This window comes from Carassius auratus, chromosome 19, assembly GCF_003368295.1.
Source record: "Carassius auratus strain Wakin chromosome 19, ASM336829v1, whole genome shotgun sequence".
In the NCBI taxonomy this organism is placed as follows: domain Eukaryota; kingdom Metazoa; phylum Chordata; class Actinopteri; order Cypriniformes; family Cyprinidae; genus Carassius; species Carassius auratus.
The window spans coordinates 18,271,791-18,299,019 of record NC_039261.1 but is presented as its reverse complement, the minus strand read 5'-3'; the positions used below and the strand labels follow the sequence as shown (position 1 = coordinate 18,299,019).

Here is a 27,229-nt window from a genome sequence, read left to right as displayed (position 1 = left end):
CCGAGCACACAAACACACTGTCTGGTCTCCATCGTGGAAAGGACTCATTGCTCATGCTAAGCAACTTACCTGAACTGATGGTAAATATATTCTTTATTTGGACTGAACAGGATACAAATTTATTAGCCCCAAAAAGCAATAAAAAATGTATTCTTGATCATTACAGATACAACAACGAGTTTTATATTCAAAAATTTGTTCACAAATAACACGTCCAGCAGGGTTAAAGATAAATGACTGTAAATGAGACTGAACATAGTTGTGATTTAATAGAGCAAGCTAAAGGTAAATCTGAATTAACTGATTGTTATATGTTTTTGGTGTGGTCATGATGTTCTTCACAGGTTCTTGAGCTTTTCTTGACCCTCAGGATTCTCCAGCCAGTGAGGAGGCCAGTTGGCTTTAATACTGGGACGGTCCTTCACCATCTCGTAGTACTCCATCAGTCTGGGACAACGCTCTCGAGGACAGCTGAAACCAGATCAAATATTAAACACGTCTTATCTGAACCTTCACCTTTCACATGATCGGCATCGAACATTAATCCTCATAGTGCATTCAAAACCTGATACTGCTTCAAACTCAAAGAATCATTACTTTATGAAGCCTTCATTACAATATGGAATGTTACTATGTCACTGCATTACCTCTCTTCATTAATAATAATAATAATAATAATAAAAATCACAAATTATTTAAATATTTTTCAATATTACTGAGAAATATTATTTGAATATATCACTGTATGAAATTTACAAAGCATTTTGTATTTACAGTATTAATCCCAATAAAACAAATAGATTTAATTGAATTCATTTGAAATGTATAACTCATGATTGCTCCATATTGTCCATATTGAAACCTACATATCTATTTCTAACAAAGCAACATAATTATAACTCTTGAGAGTTTTTATTCTAAATAAATTAAATTTCACTTTCAGCTGAAGACAGTATTATTTTTTCATAAAAGCTGACCTGAATGTGTTATGAGGGTTAAAACATGCAGTTATTGAAAAACACTTTATATCTAGAGCAAATACTCACTGAAGTCGTGGAAAAAGTGCGATGATTGGGAAACACACCACATCGGCCATGGTGAAGTTCTTACCAGCGAGGTACGAGCCTTTACCCATCTGATGAACAAATCACTCATCGTTAGAGAAGCTCATTATTATGCTCTCAAGTACAGTAACAGCATCTCCTCTACTAATAAAGAACTGCTGCAGTCAACACTAGGTTTGGGAATCCTTAGAAATGTTCTGGTTCCGGGTCCGGTTCAGGTTCCGGTTCCAGTTCCGGTTCTGATTCCAGTTCCATTAAAATCATTAAACAACTATTAAAAATATAGTGGTAAGGAAAAATGCATAATACTCAACTACTCAATGCTCAATACTGTTTATTACTTACTGTCAACTTAATTTAAAGGTTGGCAATGTCACAATTCAACATATATTACAGTATACAGTATACGGTTCCATTTAAATTAACTATTATTATGTTTTTTTTTTACTATTTTACCTTAATTGAATGTAGTGTTGCTGGAAGGTATTAAGTAATGTTGAGTAATGATATAGTCCGTCAATCAGCATGTGCTTCAAAGTTGATGTTTTTTACACGATCAATAACATTTTGCTTTTAAAGCAGGAATGAGCTGGTTGGCCAAATAGTTCCTTGAGGGCTAAGACACTTGTTCATTTCCCTAAATTAATAAAATATAAACTGTTATACTTATAACCATGTATACACACACTCCATAAAGCCCCTGTTTTACAAATAATAATGCAGTCAGGAGATGGTGTGATGCAATGAGTGGTTTCCACATTTTTAAACATTTAAAATGCATGAAAATAAATATTTTATATCACTTTGTTTATCACTCTTGAAATGACCTGCACACTATATAATCTATCCCTCATACTTACATAACAAAAGCAGGTATTTAGTGGTCCAAGTTGTAGTCAGTATGTATATTAATGACAATATGGGACTAATATGATGTAATTTAGTGGCAACAGGTGCTGTGCGCAGCTGGTACATGTACAGTCAGACAAAACCACGTGCACAGTTATCAAAGGCGCGAGTGCGCGTACAGTCGTGGGAAACGTGTTCGGCAGTTAAAGACACTATGCTGTGTGAATAAGAACCGGTTCTCAGTTCACATTATTTATTATCCATTCTGCTGTTTTAATGTGATTCATTTCAGAAAGCAATGAAAAAAATATACTTTTGAACAAAGTCATGGGGGGCAAAGGTCAAGTTCACCCTCCATAACTTTATAATCATTTTACTGATAAGACATTAGGTTGCAATGAACTGCAAGAGCTGCCTAAAACAATGACTATCTGACAATCATTACATCTAGACAAAGAAAAAAAACTGATGAATCATTCACAGTGAGATCAGCAATGTGACATCATAAATGTATGATTTATATTATCAATAAAATCTGACCTTCTCCAAGTATCCATCCCAAAGTTTGAGCTCATCGATTAAACTCTCTTTATTCCTCTTCAGAGCCGATTCATGTCTCTCTCCTTCAGGAACATAATAGTCATAGAAAGCCACATAATCTGAAAAAAAAAAAGTTTTCTTTTATAATATAATATAAACGTGTTTATAATATTTCATATATTTATGGCTCATATAGTCTGATACAGTGAGAATATGGAGGAAAAACAACTCAGTTTCATTCAGAGAATCAAATTATGCAATTTGCTGCAGATTCTATTTCTTTGATGAAATTCTGATGATTGTGATGTAAATCTTTTTAACAGCATATCAGGTACTGTTATTAGATATACATATAGATACACATATTCGATATACACCGGTGTTGGGTGTTGGAGCCATCTCACTGTCATTTGTGTTTGTGTCACTAGAGGGCATATCAGTATTTTTGAGTACATTTAAGCCAACCGCTGATGATGAGTTACAGGTGCGCAATGGAAGGTCCAGAGGAAATTGTGATCGTACCTATTAACAGTTTGTTTGAATGAAAATAATTGTTTAATAATGAAGAAACGAAGTTACGTTTAAGTTATATTTTTCCTTTGTTTTATTTTGTTATTTGCAATGCCAGATGGACAATAAATGGATTGGCATATCCGAATTTATTTTTGGACAATGAAATGATTCCATTTGCGTCCCTACAAGTTTAGTCAAAAAGTTGGATCGGAGGAGCCTGGGTGAGCGTTCACACCGACATCGATGACTGAATCGGATCAAATTGGACGACTACAGGAAAAGTCATCTGATCTCAAGTCGGATGATGCTCATTCATGATCGTTTTATTTTATGAATTTACTGTGGATTATTGCTTTGATTGACCGCGGACTTCAAAGGACTACAAACCCGCACACGTAAACAAAGAGGATTCAGCGCACACGAACGCAGCCTTCAGCGTTTCTGGAACTGAGGTATGAAAAGCGCTTGTACTTGAACTTCATTTAAATGGCCATAATAATAATAATAATAAAGTGTGCACACAAAACAAGCAAACAAAATCCAATGCATTGGTGGCTTGAAAAAGGGTATTTGTGAAAGCATAAACTGTTTCTTGAAATAATTATTTACCCATGTTTATGATGTCTGAGGTGATGTTTATGTCAAGTATATATGCAGTGAGTATTTAAAGGTTTAAAAATCGAGCATGATGAGGCTCAAACCCAGAATGCAGAGGGGGATAATGATGAATCATCCGTAAGAAAACGAGAGGTTAAGCTTACTGCAAAGGGGTTAATGGCAAAACTAGATATGTTACAAAAACAAAGAAAGCCAAAATTTGACAAAGCATCCCAATTGAAAAGACTATACAAGGGTGTATGGGTAACAGAGAAAATGAAAATGAGGTCAAAAGTATGTATGAAAAGTTTGTTTTATTGCCTGATGAAGAGAAAGAGGCATGAAACCTGGTTTAAAGCAAAAATGTTGTGGGTTGCGGAATTCAGCACTGTGGTAAATAAATGGTTGGATAAGCTACAGGAGGAATGTGAGCATGCTGCCAGTGAAATTTAACCCAATGATAGCGTTTCAAATGTAGAAACAAGAGTCAGCAGTCGCACTTCAAGCCACAAAAGTAGCCACCACAGTTCTCGCTCAAGCACATCCAATGCCTCTGTGCAACTTACACGCATTCAGCTTGAAGCAGAAAAGGCCGCTCTTGTCACTCAAGCAAAGTCTTTAAAAGCGAAGCATGATATTGAGCAACAGTTGGAAATGTTACAGAAACATAAGGAACAAATGGATATCGATGCAAAAATCGCAGCCTCCAGTGCAAAGCTGTCTGTGCTTAAGACTTTTGAGCAGCGAGCAGACAGCATCACAGTGGATGGAATGGAATCCTATGTCAGCAGACAAGCAAGATCAGCAACTGCATCTCTTCATCCAGAAACTGAGACAAAGCCAAGGACTACAATGCAAAGCAGCACAGATGTTACCTCACAACCTGCTTCATCTCATCATGTACAGCAACATGCATCTTCAAGACCTAGATCAACTGCTTCAGTAGATGGTGGAAAGTTTGGTTTCACACAGAATATGCTTCAAAAACATCAAGAAACAACCGAACTGCTAATACAGCAGCAAAAGTCTCAACACTTGCCACCACGTGAGATTCCAGTGTTTGAAGGGGATCCATTGCAATTCAGTTTGTTTACCAAAGCTTTTAAATATTGTGTGGAGGAAAAAACTAATAACAAAGGTGACTGCTTGTACTTTCTTGAAAGGTATACAAGAGGGCGCCCAAGAGAAATTGTTCGAAGCTGTATGGATATGGCACCTGAAAGAGGTTATGATACAGCTAAAGCTATGCTTAAACAGCAGTTTGGGGAGGATTATTTTGTTTCTACTGCATATATGGAAAAAGTGCTCGGATGGCCTATGATCAGGTATGAAGATACTACAGCTCTTCATGATTATGCACTCTTTTTACGTGGTTGTTGCAATGCAATGGCAGATCTACAGTACATGCAAGAACTAGACATGCCAACGAATATGAGAGCAGTAATTTTAAAGCTTCCATTTAAACTCAGAGAAAAAATGGAGAACAACTGCTTGTGATATCATGGAAAGACAGAAACGAAGAGCCAAATTTAGTGATGTTGTCAACTTCATTGAATATCAAGTTAAAATCATTTCAGATCCAATATTTGGGTCCATTCAAAATGTAGAGATGAGAACAATTGGTAAACCCAAAGATGTCTACAAGTGGAAATCACAATCCCAGTCAAAGCCTAAGTTGAAAGGGGACAGTTTTGCTACCAGTGTCACCAACATTGACAAAACCATTGTTGGTGAAATCAAAAAGGCAAATGCTGAACAGTCAATCAGCCGGTTTAAGTCTATCTCCACCACCTGTTTGTACTGTTTACCAAATCATTCTTTGGAGCAATGTAAAGAGTTTGAAAAAAAGAAACCTAGGGAAAAGGTCAACTTTATAAAGGAAAATGCTGTCTGTTTTGGTTGCTTACATGTTGGACACTTGAGCAAAGAATGTAAAAGGCGCTTGACTTGCAAAGTGTGCAACCAAAAACACATTGGCATATCCGACTTTATTTTTGGACAATGAAATGATTTATTTAAGGCAAAGCACGCATCAGAAACAGACCATTTGCGTCCCTACAGTTGGGTAAGTTACTCAAAAAAAGAAATCCGCTATAAATTAGTATTTACTTCTTAACATTTTTAATTGGATTACATTACTGATTACTGCATTTAAAAAAAAAAAAGTATTTCAAGTTTACTTTACTTTTCAAGTTATTAAACAAACAAAAAAAAAACTCATAGTTTTTTCATTATTTTAATAATGACTGAAAAACGACAAATATAAAACTTTGAACTTGAACGATCACTTGCATTTTTCCTGGTAACTGCGAAAAGAACTTTAAACAGTTTAATAATTTTTTATCATACAGATAAGAGCGATAATTTTTTTTTTTTTTAATGTAAAAGATCTACTTTCATTTGTATGCACTTGTAATAGCAACCGAACTTTGTGCTTTTGTAAAATAAAGAAAACAAACTTGCACATTCTGTCATCTCAGTCTCACTGAATATTCTTCTGAAACACGCCACAAAAATAAACACATCAGCAAATACACAGACATGAGAATTATCTAAAGAAAGCTTGAAGTGTCTGTTTTTACATGAAGTCAGTCAACCTTGAATTTAGCTCAGAAGAAGAACTTGATTATTTTTACTTATATTAGTGTTATTGTGACGTAAACTTGTACAGGCTGAAATTTTCCCCAACTATAATGCCAGACTAAAATATGTATAATTGAGTGAAACATTTTAAAATACGACTGCATTCATTGCATCTAAATGTTGTACTACTCATTTGCATTTTAGCTCATATTCTCTAGTGATTTATTAAAGGGCATATTTGCAAAACATGATTTAAAAATGATTTTTACTTTGAACAGTGAAAGTAAAGCTTCTGGAAACAAACGCTCCTCAAAAGATCCTGAGGATCAGATTTGAGACTCTAAAACATGATTGATGGAGAATCAAGTAAAGCTGAGCTGCTTCAGTCCAGGAAGAGTTCATCTGGAGATATTACTGACCTTATTCTGACCTTTACTTGATCACAATCAAGAAAGATTTGACACCAGAAGCAGAAGTGTTGAAGTGTGTTAATTGTTGAGGGCACTTACACAATTTATGCTGCAAGTTGTTGGTCTCAAACATTCGCTGGTAGACGAGCGCTTGTTCAGCCGGGTCGTCTGGGATCAGACGGGTGCCTTGAGACTTAAACGCGCTCTAGAAACCAAAAACACACCCCTTAGTCATCAGTCTGAGATCTGTAGTGTCTGGACCTATTACTTCATTACAAAAAAAATGACTTTTTTTATTTTTTATTAATAATACTACTCTTCCTTGATAAACATGTTTTCAGAGTCACTTTGATATTTTTCATGGTGTTTAAAGTAAAAAATGTCTGTGTGTGACTGAACTGAACTAAATATCCCCACATAAAGCAATATAAATTCTAAAGATAACATCAGAACTCAGTCAGTGAAAAATAAAAATAGTAGCCTATCTACTCTGAAGAAAGATTATCTGATGATGAAAACTAGTACTAGGAAGTGATTATTTGTAACTTTGATAGACAATACTTTTTTTGTTTATTTGTTTATTCCTTTTTTTGTGTGGTTGGGGGGAAAATTAGTTTATTTTTGAAAAATTTATTAATTTGTAGTAAAAAATATATTTTTAATAACAAAAAATAATTTTATGGCTGCAAGATGCCGCTGACTCAAACGCATTATTCTTTTGTGTTTGTGTAACAAAAAGAGACATAACAAATGAATCGCTGATTTTATCATACTGTATTTCTGTATAACATAGACTCCTAAATTAACATGCTCTTTCGCAAAACTTGCATTCAGTCACATATCTTTAGCATTTTTTTCTTTGTTAAAAAAATAAAAAAACTATGAAATTATGAGAAAAGTCCTAATTTTGAGAAGTCACTTATCTTTTTTTTTTTTTCCATGGCAGAAACAAAAAGTCAGAATTGCGAGGTGTAAACTCAGAAGAGCTTTCAAATTTTGTATGTTTTAATGCTAAATTCTAGGGCTGCACAATAAATCGCATATGATATTTAATGTGCATCTTGTCAGTAAAGCCGGTTCTGTAATCAGCTGTAAATCTCCATCACATGCATGCTTTCACATGGAGCAGAATTAACTACACAGAGCCATTGTTTGCTGACAAGCTGCACAAAACCACAATCATATTTTGCGCATGTTTTGTGCTACTTGTCAGTGAAGAACATCTTTGTGCAGTCAGTTCTGCTTCATGTGAAAGCGCGCAGGTGATGGAGATTTACCACTTACAGAAAATGACTGCATAAAAAGTTTTTTATATTTCGTTATATTACTTTTTGCTACGTCATCGCCCTCTTACGTTACCTCAGTCATCCCCTCATCAGTCCTGTGCTGATGCCGGCTATGGCCCCAGTGTAGTGATGGAGAGTTAAACCCAGGATTTCTTTCGAAAAACCCTAGCCGAATTTGCCCATTGGCCTCTGGCCATCATGACCTCTGAACAATACCCATATCTGCATATCTGCACACCAAAAAGCTGGAGAGTTGTGAGTGTTCTGACACAATATGGGTTTTAATTGTTTAATAAAAAAATACAAATTAGAATCATTGTGTGGTTTCATTTTTAATGCTATGGTTTACCCAGGTACCGTTAAGGCTTTTTATGAAATATACATGCATGTACTAGTATAGTTTCTCAAGAGAATATTCCAAGTCATGCCTACATACCTATTACGTTTTTTATTTCTATATATATATATATATATATATATATATATAAACATGATTAATCACTAGATTTTTAAAATTGAAATTTAAAAAAGTTAAAAACTTGCGTTATTTTTTAAATGATACTCGTATAAGTAAACACAATGAATGCAAGCAAATTCTGAATCAGGCATGTGATCAGCTAGGGACAAAGTAGAAGCAAAATCTGACCATGCCCCAAGCCATGCCCACCAGTCACGCCCCAGCACTAATTATTAAAAATACATAGTTTAGCACATTAAAAGAAATATCTGATATTGTAAAAATACATAATGTCCTGTAAAAAATAAAAAGCAGCATTTAATAACAATGACAACAATATAATATATTATAATAAAGTACTATAGTATATTAAAGTGTATATATAACAAGTATTATTATTATTATTATTTAAGTACCTGCCAAAAGTTTGGAAACATAACAATTATTAATGACTTCCAAATAACTATCTTCTGCTCATCAAAGCTGAATTTATTTGATAAAAAAAAAAAACATAATAATAATAATGCAAAGCAGAATTTTCTTCATCATTACTCCAGTATTCAGTGTCACATAATCTTTTAGAAATCATTACAATTTTGCTGCTTCATATTTTGTGTGGAAATGATGCAAATTTTTTTCAGGATTTGTTGATGATTATAAAGTACATTATTAATACAATTAATAATAATAAAAACATTTTAAAATTTTATACAAATGTTTGAGTTGTATAATTGTTTTATATTTACATTTTGTTATATTATTTATAGAAGTGTCTAATGATGAATGTTGCATTCCGTCCGTGAAGTTTCTTTTCGCAGTTTATTCAGGTAATAGCTTATGGCCATTTGCGCGATTTCAAACATCATGCAAGTCAACAATCCCCCACTCTATTGCACTCAGCCACTCAAAAAAAAAAAAAAAAAAAACGGATCTATGCGAAACACGAGTCGTCGTCCCTCAGAGGTCGGAAAATACCGAAATCTGTACCATATGCGAAATCCCTGTGAATTTAACCCAAGCTTAGAATAGTGCCTAACTGCAATTAAACAAACGATTTTACATTTGAATCGATAATGAATCGAGATAAATTCAAAAGACAGGCTCCTTCAGTGTTTTACCTCCAGATACAGACACGCGGCAAACGACTCGTTCACGACGATGTCTCCATGCTTGAAGGTTGGAAGCTGCAAATAAAAAGTGCAATATTAAAACACAAGTTTGACAATTGTTCTGTCACTAAATTAAAGCAGCAGTAAACGCCTAATGCACTCATAAGAAATCAGGCACAGGTCTGTAATGCATGTGAGCGCACCTGAGCTCTGGGATTGAGAGCTTTCACTTCTTCACACTTGTGTTCGTTCTTGTCAAACGACAGAAGTTTGTGATTGTATCCCTGCAGCATCTTCTCCTCCAGCGTTATAATGACTCTCCAGCACGGCGGAGAACCAGATCCCCAGTACAGCATCATACTCTGCGCCATGACCGCTTATAACGCGTCTAATCGAGAAATAAGACTAACGTGCGCTGCTGTGCAGAACAGACCACATACTGCGACACGCAGACAGTGTTAGAGTTGATGGACGATTTCCAGCCCAAAAGCTCATGAAAAAAAAAAACCCCGCCCAAAAATGTTAAGTAAAAATAAATCAAGGTTCATAAGGGACATTAATCGATACATAGCCTAGTGAATTATATTCCAACAATTAAAGAAAATTACAACAATGCGCTTTCCTTCGTGTCGCTCTATAATTTTACAAAAAACTAGAAGCCTCTTGTTAAATTCATGTTGTAGAACAGAACTTTGCAGCTTAAAAAAAAAACTAATCAAGTCTAGGGGTTTTCAAGGATTTATCAATCTGGACCGTTTAAAATATAAAAGACAGGATCATAATGTGCCCTGATTTCGTAGTTGCAGAGATAGAGCTTTAGTGTCACCTCACTCCACAATAGTTCACATTTTGAGAGATGATTCACTCTTCAGGCTTTAACTTATACTTTAATATACAGTACATTCAAAATCAGATACGTTATTATAAACTTGTCACTCATCAATCAAACGTTTGTCCGCTGAGCCCTCGTTGAGTCGTGATAAGTGCGGGGCGGGCTATGAGGTGTGATTTATGCATTTACTTTGCTAACTAACCAATCAGTCGTGTTTATCATCCCTCGCAGTGTTCAGAAGCAATGACCAATGACGTGTGATGAGAAGCGCCACACTTTCATCGCGATAAGTTCATCTAAATATCTAAAGTGCAATAGAGTGGCTTTTTGTTTGTTTTGTTTTGTTCTGAGTAAAAATAAAGAAAAACCCAGTGTTATAACATTTTAGCACAATCCCCAAATATTTCATAATCCTCAGAATGTTGACGAAAATATTAAGCATACAAATAAAATGATACTGAAATATTAGCTAATCAATGAACTTACTGTGTTATTTAGAAGAAGTGATTATAATTTGTTAAAGAACCAGTAACAACCAATTCACAGCTTTCTTGTAAGCACCATATATCACTAATATAATGGCAGCATAATCCAGAGTTTTGTTGAAAAATAGCATAATGTATTGACACAGTTGAAGATCAAATTCTAAATTAAAGATTCATTCGTAATGTAAGCAATGGACCACGAGTAAACACTTCAATCATGTAATCTTTTACTAATTAATTTAGTTATTTAGAAATCATAATATTCTAGGCTATATAATACTGGAATGCATGAATACACACATTCAAATGTTTTTAATGATTTCTCCAAAGTCTCATTTTACAGATATTTTATGTTCTTATTCATAAAACACCAAAAACATCATCTAATTAACTCTAGTGTCACAGCGTGAACTCAAATAACACTGTTATCCATATGCATGCACTCGGTAGCAAAACTGGTGAATCACAGTGTAGTACAGTATGGTAACTATATATAGTAACAGTACTTTATTTAAGGGACATTTCACTATTCGGTCTCCAGTAAACAGTATGAAATGTTGTACACACTCAACTTTGATGCTCAAATTTAGCCTATTTTTAAACCCGTGTTTTTGCAGAACCGAGTCTGAAAGACAACTGCCTTAGAGAGGCAGAGAAACTGTTTTGTCAGAAGACCATAATTTTTGCACTTAACCTAATCATAATGTAAATTGATGTATGTAACAGTAAACTGTATTCTGTAAACAGTATACTCCTATTTGATATTTAGTTCTTTTGTTTTTGAACTTTACTTCTCTTATAAGTCCATCTACTGTAAGATCACTTAGTGTAATGAAAATTGATGTTTCATAAAGCTTGTTGTTGTGTTTATTGATTACATTTTCATTTTTGTTGTATACTAAGACATTGAGCTGTCAAATAATTCCTGAATCCCAGTAAGAGGTTTTTGTTACAGTGATCTGAATTAATCTCACTAGTGTTCACTGGGCAGGGATGTTGTCTGCACCGTAAATTCTAGTTAGTAAATCTTACTTTAAAAAAAACATGCAAACCAATTGCCTTGACTTTGCACCAACAACAGACACCTGTATAAAACCAAATGAAAACAAAATTAGCAGGGTAAGGTGGATGATCAGTTTTCCGTGTTACTGTATCAGTGTTGATTTTGGCAGGCATTTTTGATTTAGTCTTAGTCTTGACACAAAAATGCTTAATAGTCTTAGTCACATTTTATTCATTTGAGCCTTTCATAGTTTTCATTTAGTTTTCGTCTAGTTTTAGTCGACGAAAGGTCATTGCATTTTAGTCAACTTTCAATCACTACTTTTAGTCAATAGTTTTAGCCAAACTGTAGTTACCAAAATGTATTTTATTAGCTATTTTATATGTACTTTTCAAATTAAAATAGTCATAATTTTTTTCTTTACTACTCATAACTCATGTGCATGCTCTCACAAATTCGAGAGAAAAGCCAGTTGTGTGCTAACATGTTCATGCATGTTTTCAACGTCTCCTTAAACACACCTTATTCAGATCATTAGGTCCTACTGAGTCTCGATTGCCTCAATAAGGTATTCGGCTTCGGGCACAACCCTACTGGGTTAAAGTAACCCAGCATCATGGTTTACACATTTTAATATGTCTTGTTGGAAAAACCCAAGATATAATCACTTTTACCATTTATGTGTTTGCATTTTTGTGTTTCTGAGTTTTTCTTGCTGGGTTATTCTCATAATAAATAATTCTCATAATTCTCATGGATTAATACATAAGTAAGAATACAGCTTATTTAGAATGCTCTTTTTTTATTTCAGCAAATGCAAAAACCACAGAAATACAGTTGAAATAAATAAGAAAATTGGTTCTGAACGACATGTGTCTGTCTGTGTAACTATTATATTTTGACATGTTTAACTATTTAAATACACAGTGAAATGACATTGACAATTACAATTTTAAAAAAGAGAATTTAAAATAATTTAATAATGTCCTAAAATGTATATCAAGTAAAGACTCCTTTGTAGATGTGCACTGTTTAGGGTAGTTCAAGGTATAGTTCACCCAAAAATGAAATGAAATTCTGTCGTTTATTACTCACCTTCATGTTGTTACAAACCCGTAAGATTTTTCAGACCAGGGTGAATAATTAAAGACAGAGTTTTCTTGCAATACAGTTGGTGACTGCCAAATTTCAAATGGAAAGCAAAGTTCATTTGCAAATGTATTTTCCATGTATTATGTGTAATGTGTCTGTAATATTTAAAAAATACAGTGTCAAAGCAGCTTTACAGGATAAAATAGGAAAATAATGTGTAATAATGCAAAAAGACAACAGTAAACAATAAATTTTCAGTTAAAGTTAGTTCATCATTGACAGTGATTTATCATCCAGTTCAGTTCGGTACAAATAGTATCTGTACAATCAAGTCGACAATATCGCTGTCAACTAAGCAAGCCAGAGGCGACAGCAGCAAGGAACAAAAACTCCATTGTTGACAGAATTGAGAAAAAACCTCTGAGAAACCATTTGAGAGAAAGGTGGTGGTAATGCACTTATAAGTCTGCGATCCAACATAAAGCAAGAAGCGTCTCAGGCGTCTGCTGCTGTGAACATGCGTTCACAAGAGTTCGAACGGTTCAAACATTGCGTGAATCAGAGGTAAACAATATAAATACTGTTCAGTTTCTTGCACAGACTGATCGTTTGACTGATCAGTCGTCTTTACACATCAATGTATCATCACAAGCCTCAGGGTTTAATTTGGATTTGTCTTTGCATGTTTTTTTACTCTCGTAGGTTTTGTTACCGTTGCCATGCATAATACGGTGGAAAGCCTGCAACGCCTGAAGCTAAAAATCATAATTTGTGTTCTACTGAAGACACAAAGTCGCCTATATCTTGGATGCCCTTTGGGGGTAAGCAGATAAACATCACATTGTTATTTTTTGAGAAGACTTGGGCCCAATCCCAATTTCTACCCCTTAGTTGTTAAGTTGGTACTTAGTTGTACCAAGGTGATTAAGAACAAGACGATTTGGAAAAATGGGTATATGATGTATTCGCTCATTATATAAATTGTGTACATTCTGAGCACTAAGTTACAAAGTGCTGCTTTAACTATAGCACGAAACAAAATTATATCTGCATTTAAGTTACACGACTGATTATCACAATCAATTATGTATGTAAAATCTTTAAAATGTATAATAAACATGAACTTACCGTCAAACGTATCGATAAGACTCCACTCAATGAGTTTATCGCTCACAAATGTATCCATTAGCTTTTCTGACAAGAAAAAAAATGACATTTTGACTTACCAAAAACCTTTATGTATTTAAAATGACTTTATAAACCACACAAGCATCAAATCACCTCACTAACACAGCCTACGGCACTAACTGTGCATATGTCTTAAACCTCAAACAGCTCAGATAGTCATGTGTCATATATCATCTGAAATGGTCAAATACGAATATAAAAAATTTCACTTGATCACACTAAATTTACCTATTTCTCAGCATGAGAATATTTAAATGCTAAAATTACCATTTCTATCAGACTATACTTTTTGGCTATCCTGGCTACATTCGTGGCGCTACAAGTTGTTATTTTTGTGTATGGCACTCAGAAAACAGTATTTAAAAATCCTTTGGGCAGTCAAGAGCTAAACAAAAAGTCGTGTTTCGTCGCAAAATACTGTAACTTTCAGATACTTTATACTATCAACACAAAATTTGATGTACCTTAACTTACCTTATTTATGTCTTGAGATTTTGAATGTTAAATAAGACGGATATGAAAAATTTCTCTTGAGCACTCAATTTTCTTACATTTTTATCAGTTATTTTTCAGCAGGAGAAATGTACAAATTATTATTTTTTTCACTGAAAGTCAGTTGAGCAGTAACTAGTTAATAGTAATTTAGTCATTGTAATAATATTACTTTTGCAGTAATTAGTACTGTAACTAATAATAATTTCAGTAATAATTTTACAGTTACCATCCATAAAACAGATTAGTTACTAACCCTTTAAGTTTGATCACTATTAAAGCTAGAATGTCCGCTAATGTGTTTATTTACAACAAGGCATGAGTGGTAAAAATATACATTTCATAAAACTGCAATTTAAATATATTATTTTTATAGGCTATACAAAAAAAAAAAGAAAAGAAATACAAAATAATTAGTCTGAATAAGCTGATCTGTAGCATGTTAAATGGTGGTTTCCTAGACTATGAATGGTACACCCCCCTAAACTCACAGAAGTGGTTTGACCCAAGTCCTGAGCAGCCAATGACATTGACCCGTTGAAACTGATTTTTAACATGTTGCGTAAAAATTCACGTGTTTTTGACCCTTTTGGCCTTCCACATTGGCCATGTTTAGCATACACAACTAACTCTTTAACAGAGTAAAATACTTAACATACATTAATTAGTATTCGAAATATTTAGTACTTTCCAATTTTCTTTATTTTTAATTGGTATTTGAACTTGGCATGTAGGACACTTCACACTCTTCCATATAGCAATTGCATATTAAGAGCAACCTACACTGAACCATATTCACATCAACTCATTTCACAGCACTAGTATTTCGGCCAATATAATTCTTGCACAAACAAACAAAAGAGACAAATCTGATCTTCAAACCTGATATAACTTCAATGTTACAAAACGCTTAGATCACAAATATCTAATTTTGACCAATATTAAAATTTAAATTCAGTCATCACTTATTTCCACAAGTTGTTCCAAACCCAAACATGCACTGTATCACTTTATTTCTGCCGTTGATATTAGAAGTAGATGTTTTGAAGAATGTTTGTTGTCATTGCCATTGACATCCATTGTTTTTTCCCCAGTCCATACTAACATGAAGCATAAGTAAATGCCAGAATTAACAATTTCCATTTTCGAATGAACTATTCCTTTAAGTTCCTTAGTAAGACGTCATAAGAAAGCCTATTTCTGAAGAGCGCCATCTATGAAAAAAAAAGAAATGAGACTCCAAGAGATGATAGAGATCGGTAAATATCCATAAAGTTTGTGAACTCATTTGATTTTGAATTGTGCGATGAAAAAACAAACTAGTCCCACTTAATTTTAAAGGTTTATATTTCCTTCAGATTAAAGCAAAGAACAAAACAAACAAACAATAAAATGATTTCATGAAACATGTATTCAGTAGCTGATGAAGGTCAATGTCCATTTTAAATAATAACCGTTAACTTTCTTGAAGGGTATAGCAGACCTACACTTCACTAACAATTCAATAACCCAATTTCATATATGTATATGTATGTATGATGTGTATATACACTAGTCAACACTTTAAGTGAATCAAAACCCTTCATCAAAGTTAACCTAAAAGCGTTCTTAAGGACAACTTCAACTTTATTTGATCCACTTCACATGCTGACTACTGTATATATATATATATATTGAGTGCAGATACAATAGCCTTTAAGTGTCATTTAAAAATTTATTCTAAAATTAGCATTTTTATCATGCAATAAATGTTAAATTGCCATTAAAGTGCCTGGTAAAACCTTATATAACGAATTTTAGACGACAATTTTAAATGGCACTTAGAGGCTTTTGCATCTGAACTCTTCATATATACACACACACACATTTATATTGATCTTTAATTGGGAAGCAGGTTCAATGAGGTTTACATAAACACAGACATGAACAAATGTGAGAAAGCCACCACGTCTCCTGCTCACAGTCTGCTCTTCTTCATCTCTCTTCATTATACTCCAGCTGTTTCTGAAGGGTGTGTTCAGTGAGCTGCTATCCCATCATTCCCGGAGGCAGCATGCTCTGAGCCGCGTCGGCAGCGTGAGGAAGAGTCCACTGGAGTCTCCTAGTCATCCTCATCATCGTCCTCGTCAGATGAAGAGCGGCAGAGGTCGAGGCGGTAGCATTGAGCGAGGCTGCGGAGCTGCTCCATGGACTCGGAGATCTCTGCCGGCTCGGGGCCGTGTGTCAGGAAGCTGGCGGTCACTCGACGCAGATCCAACGCAGAACAGGCTTTCTGGAGCTCAGACAGCTGGAGACCCACAGCAGGACTGGACTGAAGACACGTCAGCACAGGAAGACCAGCCACCGGCTGACAGGAAGCTGAGAGACACGACCAACACATGAAGAAAACCGCTCCGCCAACACTCACGAGACAAACACAATACTGTTATAACATTGATTATCAGTAAATCAGCCGCCTGTAACATAGCAAACAGAAACCACTCGGAAGATTCAAGAGCAAAAACAAGTTAAAGTCACTTTGGAGAAAAGCATCTGCTAAATGACCAAATAAACCCGAAACACATGTATCTACTATTAGTATTACTTGACAATTACTGATCAATTATTTATTAATTTAATGAATGCATTATTAAAAATATTTAACAAATTATTTTTAATAATGCATTATTCATTAAATTAATAAATAATTGATTTCCTTTCCTCCCATGCACTGTGATTTTTTTTTTTTTACGCGACAAACAAAAAAAGCCACAAGTTGCGTAAACTGCAGAAATCAGTTATTTGGTTTCATCTCGATGTGATTGAACTGCAGTATTTACAAGGATAAACAATAATACAAACAATAATAATAATTTCAATAATACCGTTTCAAAAGCATAACATGTTAATTAATGCCTAATAAATTAATATAATATAAGCAAGCCATAAGGTACCTAAGAATCCTAAACTTAGTTTTCAAATCTTTATAAAAAAAGTATTATTAGTAAACTAATAGTAAATAATAAAAGTTGTGATGAAATGGCAGTAGAAACTGATTATTTCTTCTGTATTGTGATGTACATCTGAGTGAAATGGATTACTGAAGAAGGAAAGCTAATATAGGGCAGGACTTGTGGCTTGCTGATTGGATGTTGAGATGTGGGCGTCGCTCTCAACATGTGGGTGTGGCTTGCAGAGGAATACTGTGCTCAGGAGCTGATGGTTATAGAGCGACACTCACTGTAATCAGCAGCGCTCTGGTTCTGGAGGAAACCCTGCGGAGTCAGAGCCGGACTGAAGATCTGGGGGAACGGAGGGGTCACTTTACTGGCGCTGGACAGCAGCTGAACCGCCCTGCACAAACACACACACACACACACACACACACACAGAGAGAGAATATGGCATGACGTCTCAGAGCTGAAGATCAGTGCAGTGCTGTAACAGTGAGAGAGAGAGTGTGTGTGTGTGTGTGTGTGTGTGTGTGTGTGTGTGTGACTCACAGTGGTGTTGATGGGTAATGTGATCTGATGTATGCGGTCAGAACATCCTCTCCGGAGCGCTCGTAGTGCAGGGAGCTGGGCGGCTCTGTGCCGGGGAGCAACGGACTGCAACGAATAATACTAATATCAGACAATATTCACAGTGTGATTTCAGGATTATTTTTACATTTATTTTTAGTTTATTTATTGGTACTTCTTAAACAATAATAAACACACTGCTTTGAAAACGATGCTCTTCAACAAGGAGAATCAGTCAAACTGCAGCTGTAAATGAGCAGTTGGTCTGACCTGACTAAACTCTGTCCGTCTAAACCTCTGAGAGTCACTGACTGGCCGAAACAGCGCCCGTCTCCGAGCTCGGGACACGCTGATATGGATCTCCAGGGCAAAACATCACCTAATGCATCCAGAGCGTCCGGAAGACAGCCCCCGTGCATCATGGGAAATGGGACAGAGCTGTACGCTGAAACAACCTGCAAAACAAGACCCCATGATTTCCATGATGTGCAAAAAAAATTAAACTATCATGAGAAACTCACAGAAAATCAAGCAATCTTTGCTAAAGCCTACCAAAATAAAAGTTCAGTTTAAATATTATAAGATTATATTAATTATTATTAATTATTATATTATTATATATTAATTATTATTATTAAAGATTATATTAATTATAACTATAGTTGTGATAAAATAAAATCAGACGTTATAGGCTATATATTGTAAAATATTTAATAAATTACTAAATTAAATGATTAACACAAACACCATCATGGTAACACACATTTATCTAATCATAATGCAATTTACATTAATTTAACAACATTAAATGTAACACACAACCTTAATGAAAACAAAAGATGAGAAAAAATAAGGAGTAACTTATTTAAAAAATAAAAATCAAATTTGTCAATTTACGGTTATTCACTGTAAATAATACATTCTTTTTCTCTTCCAAAAAAATAAATAAAAAAATTGGTATATTACCGTAAAATGATATGTGAAGACCAATACAGTTTTTCACCGCATATAGTATGGGAACTTACCATTAAACAGGTTTTTACTGTAGCATTTTTACAGTCTTTTACCGTTAAATTCGCAGCCACTTTTTACACTTTTTTTCCACTTCAAAAAATACAGTTTTTCACTGTATATAGTAGGGGAATTAACCATTTAAATTATTTTTACTGTAGAATTTTTACAGTCTTTTACCGTTAAATTCAAGGTAATTTTTTACTGTTTAGGTTTTCAGATAAAAAAATTAAAAAACAGTATATTACCATAAAATAACATGTAATGTCCAATACAGTTTTTCCACCGTATATAGTAGGGGAATTTACTGTTTACCATTTAAAAGTTTTTTTACCATAGCAATTTTACAGTCTTTTACCGTTAAATTCAAAGTAATTTTTTTGTTTTCTTTTTCCCAACTTATAAAAACAGTATACTGCTGTGAAATTACATGTAATGTCCAATTCAGTTTTACACTGTATATAGTAGGGGAACTTACTGTTAACAATTTAAAAGGTTTTTACTGTAGCAATTTTACAGTCTTTTACCGTTAAATTCACAGTCATTTTAACAGTGCGGCGGTTATACTGACCTTCCTTCCCGAGACGGCCAGAGCGTCTGAAAGCTGCCACATGGGTGCGCTGTTCTGTCTCAGTCTGTACGAGGACGTCATACAGTCCAGCGCCAGAGCCAGGACCGAGCTGGAGTGATACCACAGCATCGGCTGAGAGAGACGGACAAACACATCACGAAACAGCCACTGAAAACATGCTCAAATACACAGAGCATCAGTGGAGAGAAGGGATGCAACGATAAACACAATAGTATAAACACAATATCGGATTTGGACAGAAAATGCCAGAATATTATCGGTATCGGCTAGGAAAGACAGGAAGGAGCATGAACTAAATCAAGAACTATATAAACTAAAGACTGAATCATCAGAGTATTTACGTCACAGTTGAGCAGCGGGAAGGCTGTGGGTGGAGGCGGCCGTCTCATTAACCCGCCTCTCAGGGTCAAAGGGCAGAAGAACGAGCTGTGATTGGCCATCTGGAGTGTTCCTAGCGCACAGTTCATCATGTGGTACAAGTCCTTTATAGAGCTCTGCCATCAGAAGACAACACTGATTTAGCCACAGATGAAGTGATAGTGAACGAAAGCAGGAACGCTTGAATGATCTCACCGTTTCTGGGTGATTGACAGGTGCCACGCCCCAGGTGAGGAGGCCACGCCCCCCGTAAGAGTCCTGCAACATCTCTGTGACCTTTGACCCCAAGCCTGAGAAACCATCAGCCAGATCACACAACACCTGAAAACCCTGAGCGGGAGAGAACAGAGGCACGCTTTACATTTGAATGTATGCTCACATAAAAGATTATTATACATAATAGACTATAATACATACCATACATTATTTAAAAACTAAGGAAGACTATGGAAGTTTACTTCTGATATATAAAAATAAGCAAACTTTCTCAAGTCAGAATTATGAGAAGAAATGTTGAAATTGTGACTTTAATGCTGATATCATTAAATACAAATTCTTGATACTGACACAAATCAAAATTATGGCATAAAGTATGGCATGGTAGTCAAAATCATAATATACTAAGTCAATATTATGACATGCCAAGTTGAAATTATTAAATAAAACATCAAATCTATAATATAAAAAGTCAAAATTGACACAAAAAGTTGAAATTATGAAAAAACATCAACATTAAGATATAAAAAGTAAACATTTTAATATAAAAAGTTGCAATTATGACACAGAAAGTCAAAATTATGACAAACCAAATTAAAATTGATATAAATTTTTTTTGAGATTTTGATAAAGCAAGTAAAAATCATGACATAAAATATTGAAATCATTAAATGAAATGTTGAAATCAAGTTGCAACTGACATAAAAAGTCACATTTATGAAAGTCAGATTGAAATTATATAAAAAGTCAAAATTATGACAAATCTCTAAATTATGACACACTCAAATTAAATAAAAAGTCGAAATATGACATCAAAATTTTAACAGATATTTACATTAGTCTTCCCCTAAGAAAAAAATTATTTGGAAATCTTTGGCGTTCCCCGAGAAACTTTGTTTGCTAGAAAACCTTTGCATTCCTCTGAGAATCAATGCATTCGCTCACAAAAACACTCTGTGTTCACTTGAAAAGTGTTGCTTCCTCCATCAACACAAACATTCAGAAAACTGACGCAAAGCACTGAAATAACAGTTTTCCTTTCCATCTCATTCGTTTTCTCCATTTCAAAAGAGAATGTTTGTCCCAAATGCGACTAAACAGGCTTAAACACCCACAGGACCGGGACACACCCCTGAGGTTTCCCGAGATTCTGCCGCTGTGTTTGTGATCCGTGGTTTACCTGCAGATAGTCGCACTCCTCCACGAAGAAATGCAGCCGGTCCTCCAGATCCTCCAGCACTGATCCCCGTAAGAGCGCCTCGCCCTGCCCGAACGCCTCCAGACGCTCCGACTCGCTGCACACACACAACACAGCGGTTCATCACAGACTCATCATCATATATCCAGAACACTGCGAGTACTGGACTGTGAGACTCACCCGTCGTGGTTGTACTGGTTGATGATGGACACGGTGCGCGGATGAAGGTGGATCCTCAGGAAGTCTGACCACACCCTCACACTCCCCTCCAGCCAATAGGATCTCTGCATCCGCTCCAGTCTGCTGTTCACCGTCTCCATGGCAACTCCCGCTCCCGCGCTGCTCACTTTAAGAGTTACACACAATATTTCACGCTTGATTTACTGCGTCTACTCAAAGAATAATAGCTACACTTAGGGTAATGAAGAATAAACATAATACAGAATCAATATAATACAGAATAGTCGTGAAACACATGCAAAGGTTTGAATTACATTTTCATTATTTAAAAAAAGTTAACATTTCTGAGTCAGGCGGGATAGTAACGGAGAAAATTAAACGCAAGATGAAAGATAATTTTGGGGTTAGATGGTTAAAAATAAAATTGAGATCGATGTCAGAAGAATAGAATGTGGTTTCAGAGATGGAGCAAGTTATTAATGAAACTTTATTATATCACTTTATAATATTTCATTTAATTAATTTAATTAAGACAATAGACTGTGCTTTTATTTAAAAAAAATAAAGAGCATTGATGAATTGTTCATTTCTTTGTTATTTTAATATAATTCTAATATTTGCATAGTATTTGACATTTTTATTTTAGTAGCCTATACTATACTAATATTTAATAATACTAATAACCTAATAGACAAATTGATTACATAACCTAATAATTCTAGTAAATTCTATTAAAAATGTATTATATTTAGTTCAGTTGTATTAGAGTTTATTTTGAGATTTTCTGGTTTCACTACAATTGAAGTTAAAGTTTTAGTAATTTTGTCTTTTTTTTTTTCTCATTTGTATCAATTTTTTCTTTTTTTACAGGTCTATACATTTTTTTTTTGTTATTTTAGTAAAAAAAAAAAAAAAAAAAATCGGAAATGCTGTTTTCGTAACTACCTGAAATAAAATATTAAATTTGCATATATTTTATTTCAATTATTGTTCAATTTGTTTGACGTAACCATATTTTCATTATAGTTTTAGCTGTAAATAATAACCCCACATCAAGATCAACGGATCGATTCCCAGGGAACGCATGAACTGATAACACAACACAAGTCATTTGAGAAAAATGCATCTGCTAAACACTTATAAATGTGAATGATCTCCATGAATAGAGATGTTAATCAGGGTAATATAAGGTCTGTCAGTCGTACCGGAGCAGTGAGCCACAGCAGAGGAAGAACAGATGATGTCCGGCTCTGCTAGTAAACCTCCCGTCTAGACACACAAACACAGACACAGACAGACAGTGTTCAGACGCGTGCATCTCTCTCTCAGATCCTCATCATCACAGTCACACTCACATCCAGACTGTCCAGCTCCTGTAGGAAGGCGTTCTTGGTGGGAGGGCTTTCTTTATGGGTCATGACCTGTCCTTCCCTAAGAGCAGAGAACAGACTGAAACACAGAAGAGATGCAGAGAAACCTGAACAGACCAGGATCAGGATCAGGATCAGGATCATACCACGTAAAGGTGCTGTTCTCCTTCTCTGTGCCATACAGACTGCCCTCCTTCCTCAGCGTCTGGAGACTTCCTGAGGATATCAACACATACACACGAGATCACACTCAGAAACCAGCAATCATTAGATCTGACTGCCACAGTCGAGCATTAATGCTAGAGAGAGATCAGAGGACTCGTTTATAAAGATGTGCGACAGTAAAGTGTCCATATGCACAAAAATATCTAAAGCTAGATTTCTATTTTAATTTGATTCTTTTTAATAAATCTTGCCTCTTTTAGACTTGCTCTCTATTAATTTACTAACTTCTTTTTATCTTTAAAAAACCTCTTTAATCTTTTTGTTTCATTTATTATATAATTAACAGAAAGCACAAAAAGGCCTCTTATCACTAGCTTGCTCTATTTTTATTCTATTCCATGTTTTCTTTTTATTTATTATGTAATGTAATAAAAACATCACTGATTTGTGCATATCATTATATTATTTAATCCATATTGTTAATGTTTAATCCATATTTATCTTTGCATTTTTATAAACAATGTTGGATTCATTTATTTACGTGTGCTTCAGGATATTTCCACATCTGTTTCTGTGTGTGTGTGTGTGTGTGATTCACCTTTGAGGTCCATGGCGATGAGTCGAGGTGTGTATGTGACGTGTCCACCGAGAGTAAGACCCTCTCTGAACAACATGTCGCTCTGCAGCTCTCCCAGCGGAGCATCGCAGTCATAAACCAGCGCCGCATCCTACACACACACACACACACACACACACAGAGATCAGATCAGACACACACACACACACACACACACACACACACACAAAGATCAGATCAGACACACACACACACACACACAAAGATCAGATCAGACACACACACACACACACACACACACACTGATCAGACCAGACGCCTACAACACACTCATTAAATCTCCGCACTTATATTCTCACAAATCTACATGACACTTCAATGCACTTCAGTGAAGATTAGAGTATTTCCATGTTGCATGATAGTAACATCATGAGAGTGTGCAAACACTTGATCATAATTACTCAGTTTTATTATTACAGTCACTCTTCCTAGCTAACAAACATAAGCTCTGCTAACTTCCTATTTTTGAAGGTTTTAGATGTCTGTGTTATGCAAAAGTAAGATGAAGTCCAATCGATTAACCGCGATTAATCACGAAATAAAAGCTTTTGTTTACACTATATCTGTGCGTGTACTGTGTATATTACCACACACACACACACATGCATGTATGTATTTGAGAAAAATATGTTAAGTTTATATTAAATATATTTATATATGATATCATTTATATGAATATAAATATCTACACGTAAATATTTTCAAAATATGTACTGTATGGGTGTGTATTTTTACCATTTTTTATATATATATATATATATATATATATATATATATATATATATATATATATATATATATATATATATATATATACACACAGTACACACACATATATAATGTAAACAAAAACTTTTGTTTTGGATGTGATTAATCATTTGACAGCACTAATAAAAACTCTATTGAAATATTTAGATTAAATTAATTATACAAATTATACAGACCCCCCCCCCCACACACACACACACACACACAAACAAACAAAATTTAAATACAAACAAGTTACTAAACATTACTAAAAACTATATTAGCAAAGATAACGGAAACACCATATCAACAAATCTAATACCAATATAACAGATTTTTTTCCAAACCATCATATTAATCAAATGTGTGCTTTTTACAGTTGTACATGTACAGTTAAATGTGTATTTAACTGTACATGTTTATAAAGTATACTGGATTTTAATCACTAATGTTGGAGATTAATTTCATAACTTTTATTGGGAAGATTCCATTTCGTTATTTTGCGAATATATTTGGAAACGTTACTTCGAAATGTGAACGTTCTGAAACAATTGCAACATTTAAAAGATACATTTGACGGACGTCCAACTCGAAGAGAAATGTTTGATGAACGCTGTATAAATAACATATTGAGAACATTATTAAAGATCAGATACCTGAACTGAAGTTGTATTGAGGTTACTGTGTTGGTAACTTTAAGAAAGTCTTTCCAGAACGTTCTGAACGTTGTGTTATTGTTATAAAATCATAAAATATGAATCCAGGATCTCTTTGAAATCGTATTAGAAGCTGTAAGATTATTTATCATCTTGATTTCGCGCCAGTGATTTCTAATGCTAATATACCATAGTTTTACTGTAGAATCTATTGTTACTTTTCTAACAAACAAACAGACAGACAATCTTCTTTATTGAAGCTACGTGCTACGTTCAAATACACTGATTTGATGAATTGATTCGTCACACATGTAGCAGTAAATAAACCGAATACATTCGCTATTCATCAAACTCACCTGTAAATTCCACCAGTGCGTCCCGATAAAGTTGGAATAATGCCCCAGCTGGAGTGTAATAATCTCCCTACACGTGCCGCTCATGATGCCCTTCAGATATTTAAAACATTTTAAGTATTAGCTCAGTCAAAATAAGCAAGATATTTCTCATGATGCGTCCTGAAAACACACAGCGGCGACACAGACAAACTTCCGCTTGTGTGCGCGCGTCCCTCTGGCAATCCCACACTCTGATTGGCTGTCACAGCGCACGGAGCGTTGTGATTGGCTGAGGGAGCTGTCACTCGGCGGAGAGTTAGTTCGGTTTCACCGCGCCTGTCCGGCGCACATGTGCAGCGCTAATAAACAAGAGTTTCAGAATAGCTGTCTTGTTGTGAAAACTTTAAAAACACATTTCCTGTATCTTAAAAATCATTTCATTATATGCTAGTTTCGTGTCATATCAGCTGAACAGTATACACACTAATACAGATACAAGTGCGTGATCTGCTCAAGTTCTGTACAGGCGGAATTCCTCCTTTTTATTTTTTAGTGCAGGAAATTGTAACTTTTATCAGCTAACGTCTGACATTTGAAAACTGATTTATATATATTTTTTCACATGCACAGCTAAATAAATTGTGCGAAAACAGAGTTGTACTTTCATTCTCAGATTCAGGTGCTAATTTTACACAAAATATTTTAAATAATGTATACTTTATTCTACAATAATAGAGATTTTACAAATGTTAAATTTAAGGATTTTTATATTAATAATTAATTTTATAACTAGAATACTTTGTGTTTGATAAGCAATAAAAGGCAAATATCAGCCTGCTTGTGTGCATTAGTGTTAACGATTGCATTTAATTAGCCTGGTAATACCAGACTCTGCTACTTCACTTTGCTTCGTAGACAGAGTCTGGAATGGCATAATAGAGAAGTGTTTTCTCTCTCGCTAGGGGGTGCTTGTCTGAAGTTTAAAATCATTTTTTTTTTTTTTTTTTTTTATTATCTCTTCTTTAGCATACATTGCATAACATATATCAACAATACATCCAAAGTCAACAGAACTAATGGAAGAAAAGGAAAGATACAAAAAAAAAAAAAAAAAAACAGCAAATCAAGTATTAATCATTGTACAAGAAAGATCTCATCATATCTCCTCAAAAAAGAAATACATTTTTTGTTATTAATTATTCTTAGTGATTTAATTAAATATTCTACTTCACATAAGAATTCTATAAAATTAGGTTTTTTCTTAAGAATTCTTTGTTTGTGAAAATAGAACTTTGCTACAAGGATAAGAAAATTAACAGATGATTCTAAAGATTTGTTTGGATTTTCAAAAAAACAAACAACATCCTTAATGAGTAAATTACAATTCATTTTAACTTTAGAAAAACAGTAAACACTCAAATCTTTCCAGAAAAGTGATGAAACATTGCATGAGAAAAATAAATGGCAACTGTCTTCACTCTCTTTTTTACAGAAGGTACATATATCAGCTACATCACAGAATTTAGACACAAATGCATTGCAAGGGTATATATTATGCAGAATTTTAAAGTGCACTTCTTTCACTTTATTCGGTATGCAGTACTTATATGGTAATAACCATGTTTTTCTCCAATTAATATTAGCTATTTTAGAACCCCAAAAAAACTTCCCTTTTGGAGAAATTGAGGTTCGAGATTGAGAAAGTTGACGAATAAATGTATTATTACATTCTTTACTTAAAAGC

The 27,229-nt window shown here is 34.5% G+C and overlaps 2 protein-coding genes across 2 annotated transcripts; both read right to left on the bottom strand.

Moving 5' to 3' along the window:
- Window positions 1-75: 75 nt before the first annotated feature.
- LOC113119694 (glutathione S-transferase A-like) lies at window positions 76-9,830 on the bottom strand. Its single transcript, XM_026289301.1, has 6 exons — window positions 9,612-9,830; window positions 9,418-9,483; window positions 6,656-6,761; window positions 2,454-2,572; window positions 1,047-1,135; window positions 76-471 (listed from the first exon to the last, which is right to left on the bottom strand). The coding sequence occupies exons 1-6, from the start codon at window positions 9,777-9,779 to the stop codon at window positions 339-341; spliced, it is 681 nt and encodes a 226-aa protein (XP_026145086.1). The 5' UTR covers window positions 9,780-9,830; the 3' UTR covers window positions 76-338.
- Window positions 9,831-16,297: 6,467 nt separating this feature from the next.
- On the bottom strand, window positions 16,298-25,713 carry msto1 (misato mitochondrial distribution and morphology regulator 1). Its single transcript, XM_026289300.1, has 14 exons — window positions 25,507-25,713; window positions 23,709-23,838; window positions 23,092-23,161; window positions 22,931-23,006; window positions 22,781-22,844; window positions 21,576-21,741; window positions 21,378-21,492; window positions 20,177-20,311; window positions 19,945-20,097; window positions 19,583-19,714; window positions 18,271-18,455; window positions 17,983-18,087; window positions 17,721-17,833; window positions 16,298-16,858 (listed from the first exon to the last, which is right to left on the bottom strand). The coding sequence occupies exons 1-14, from the start codon at window positions 25,588-25,590 to the stop codon at window positions 16,602-16,604; spliced, it is 1,785 nt and encodes a 594-aa protein (XP_026145085.1). The 5' UTR covers window positions 25,591-25,713; the 3' UTR covers window positions 16,298-16,601.
- Between the last annotated feature and the right edge of the window lie 1,516 nt (window positions 25,714-27,229).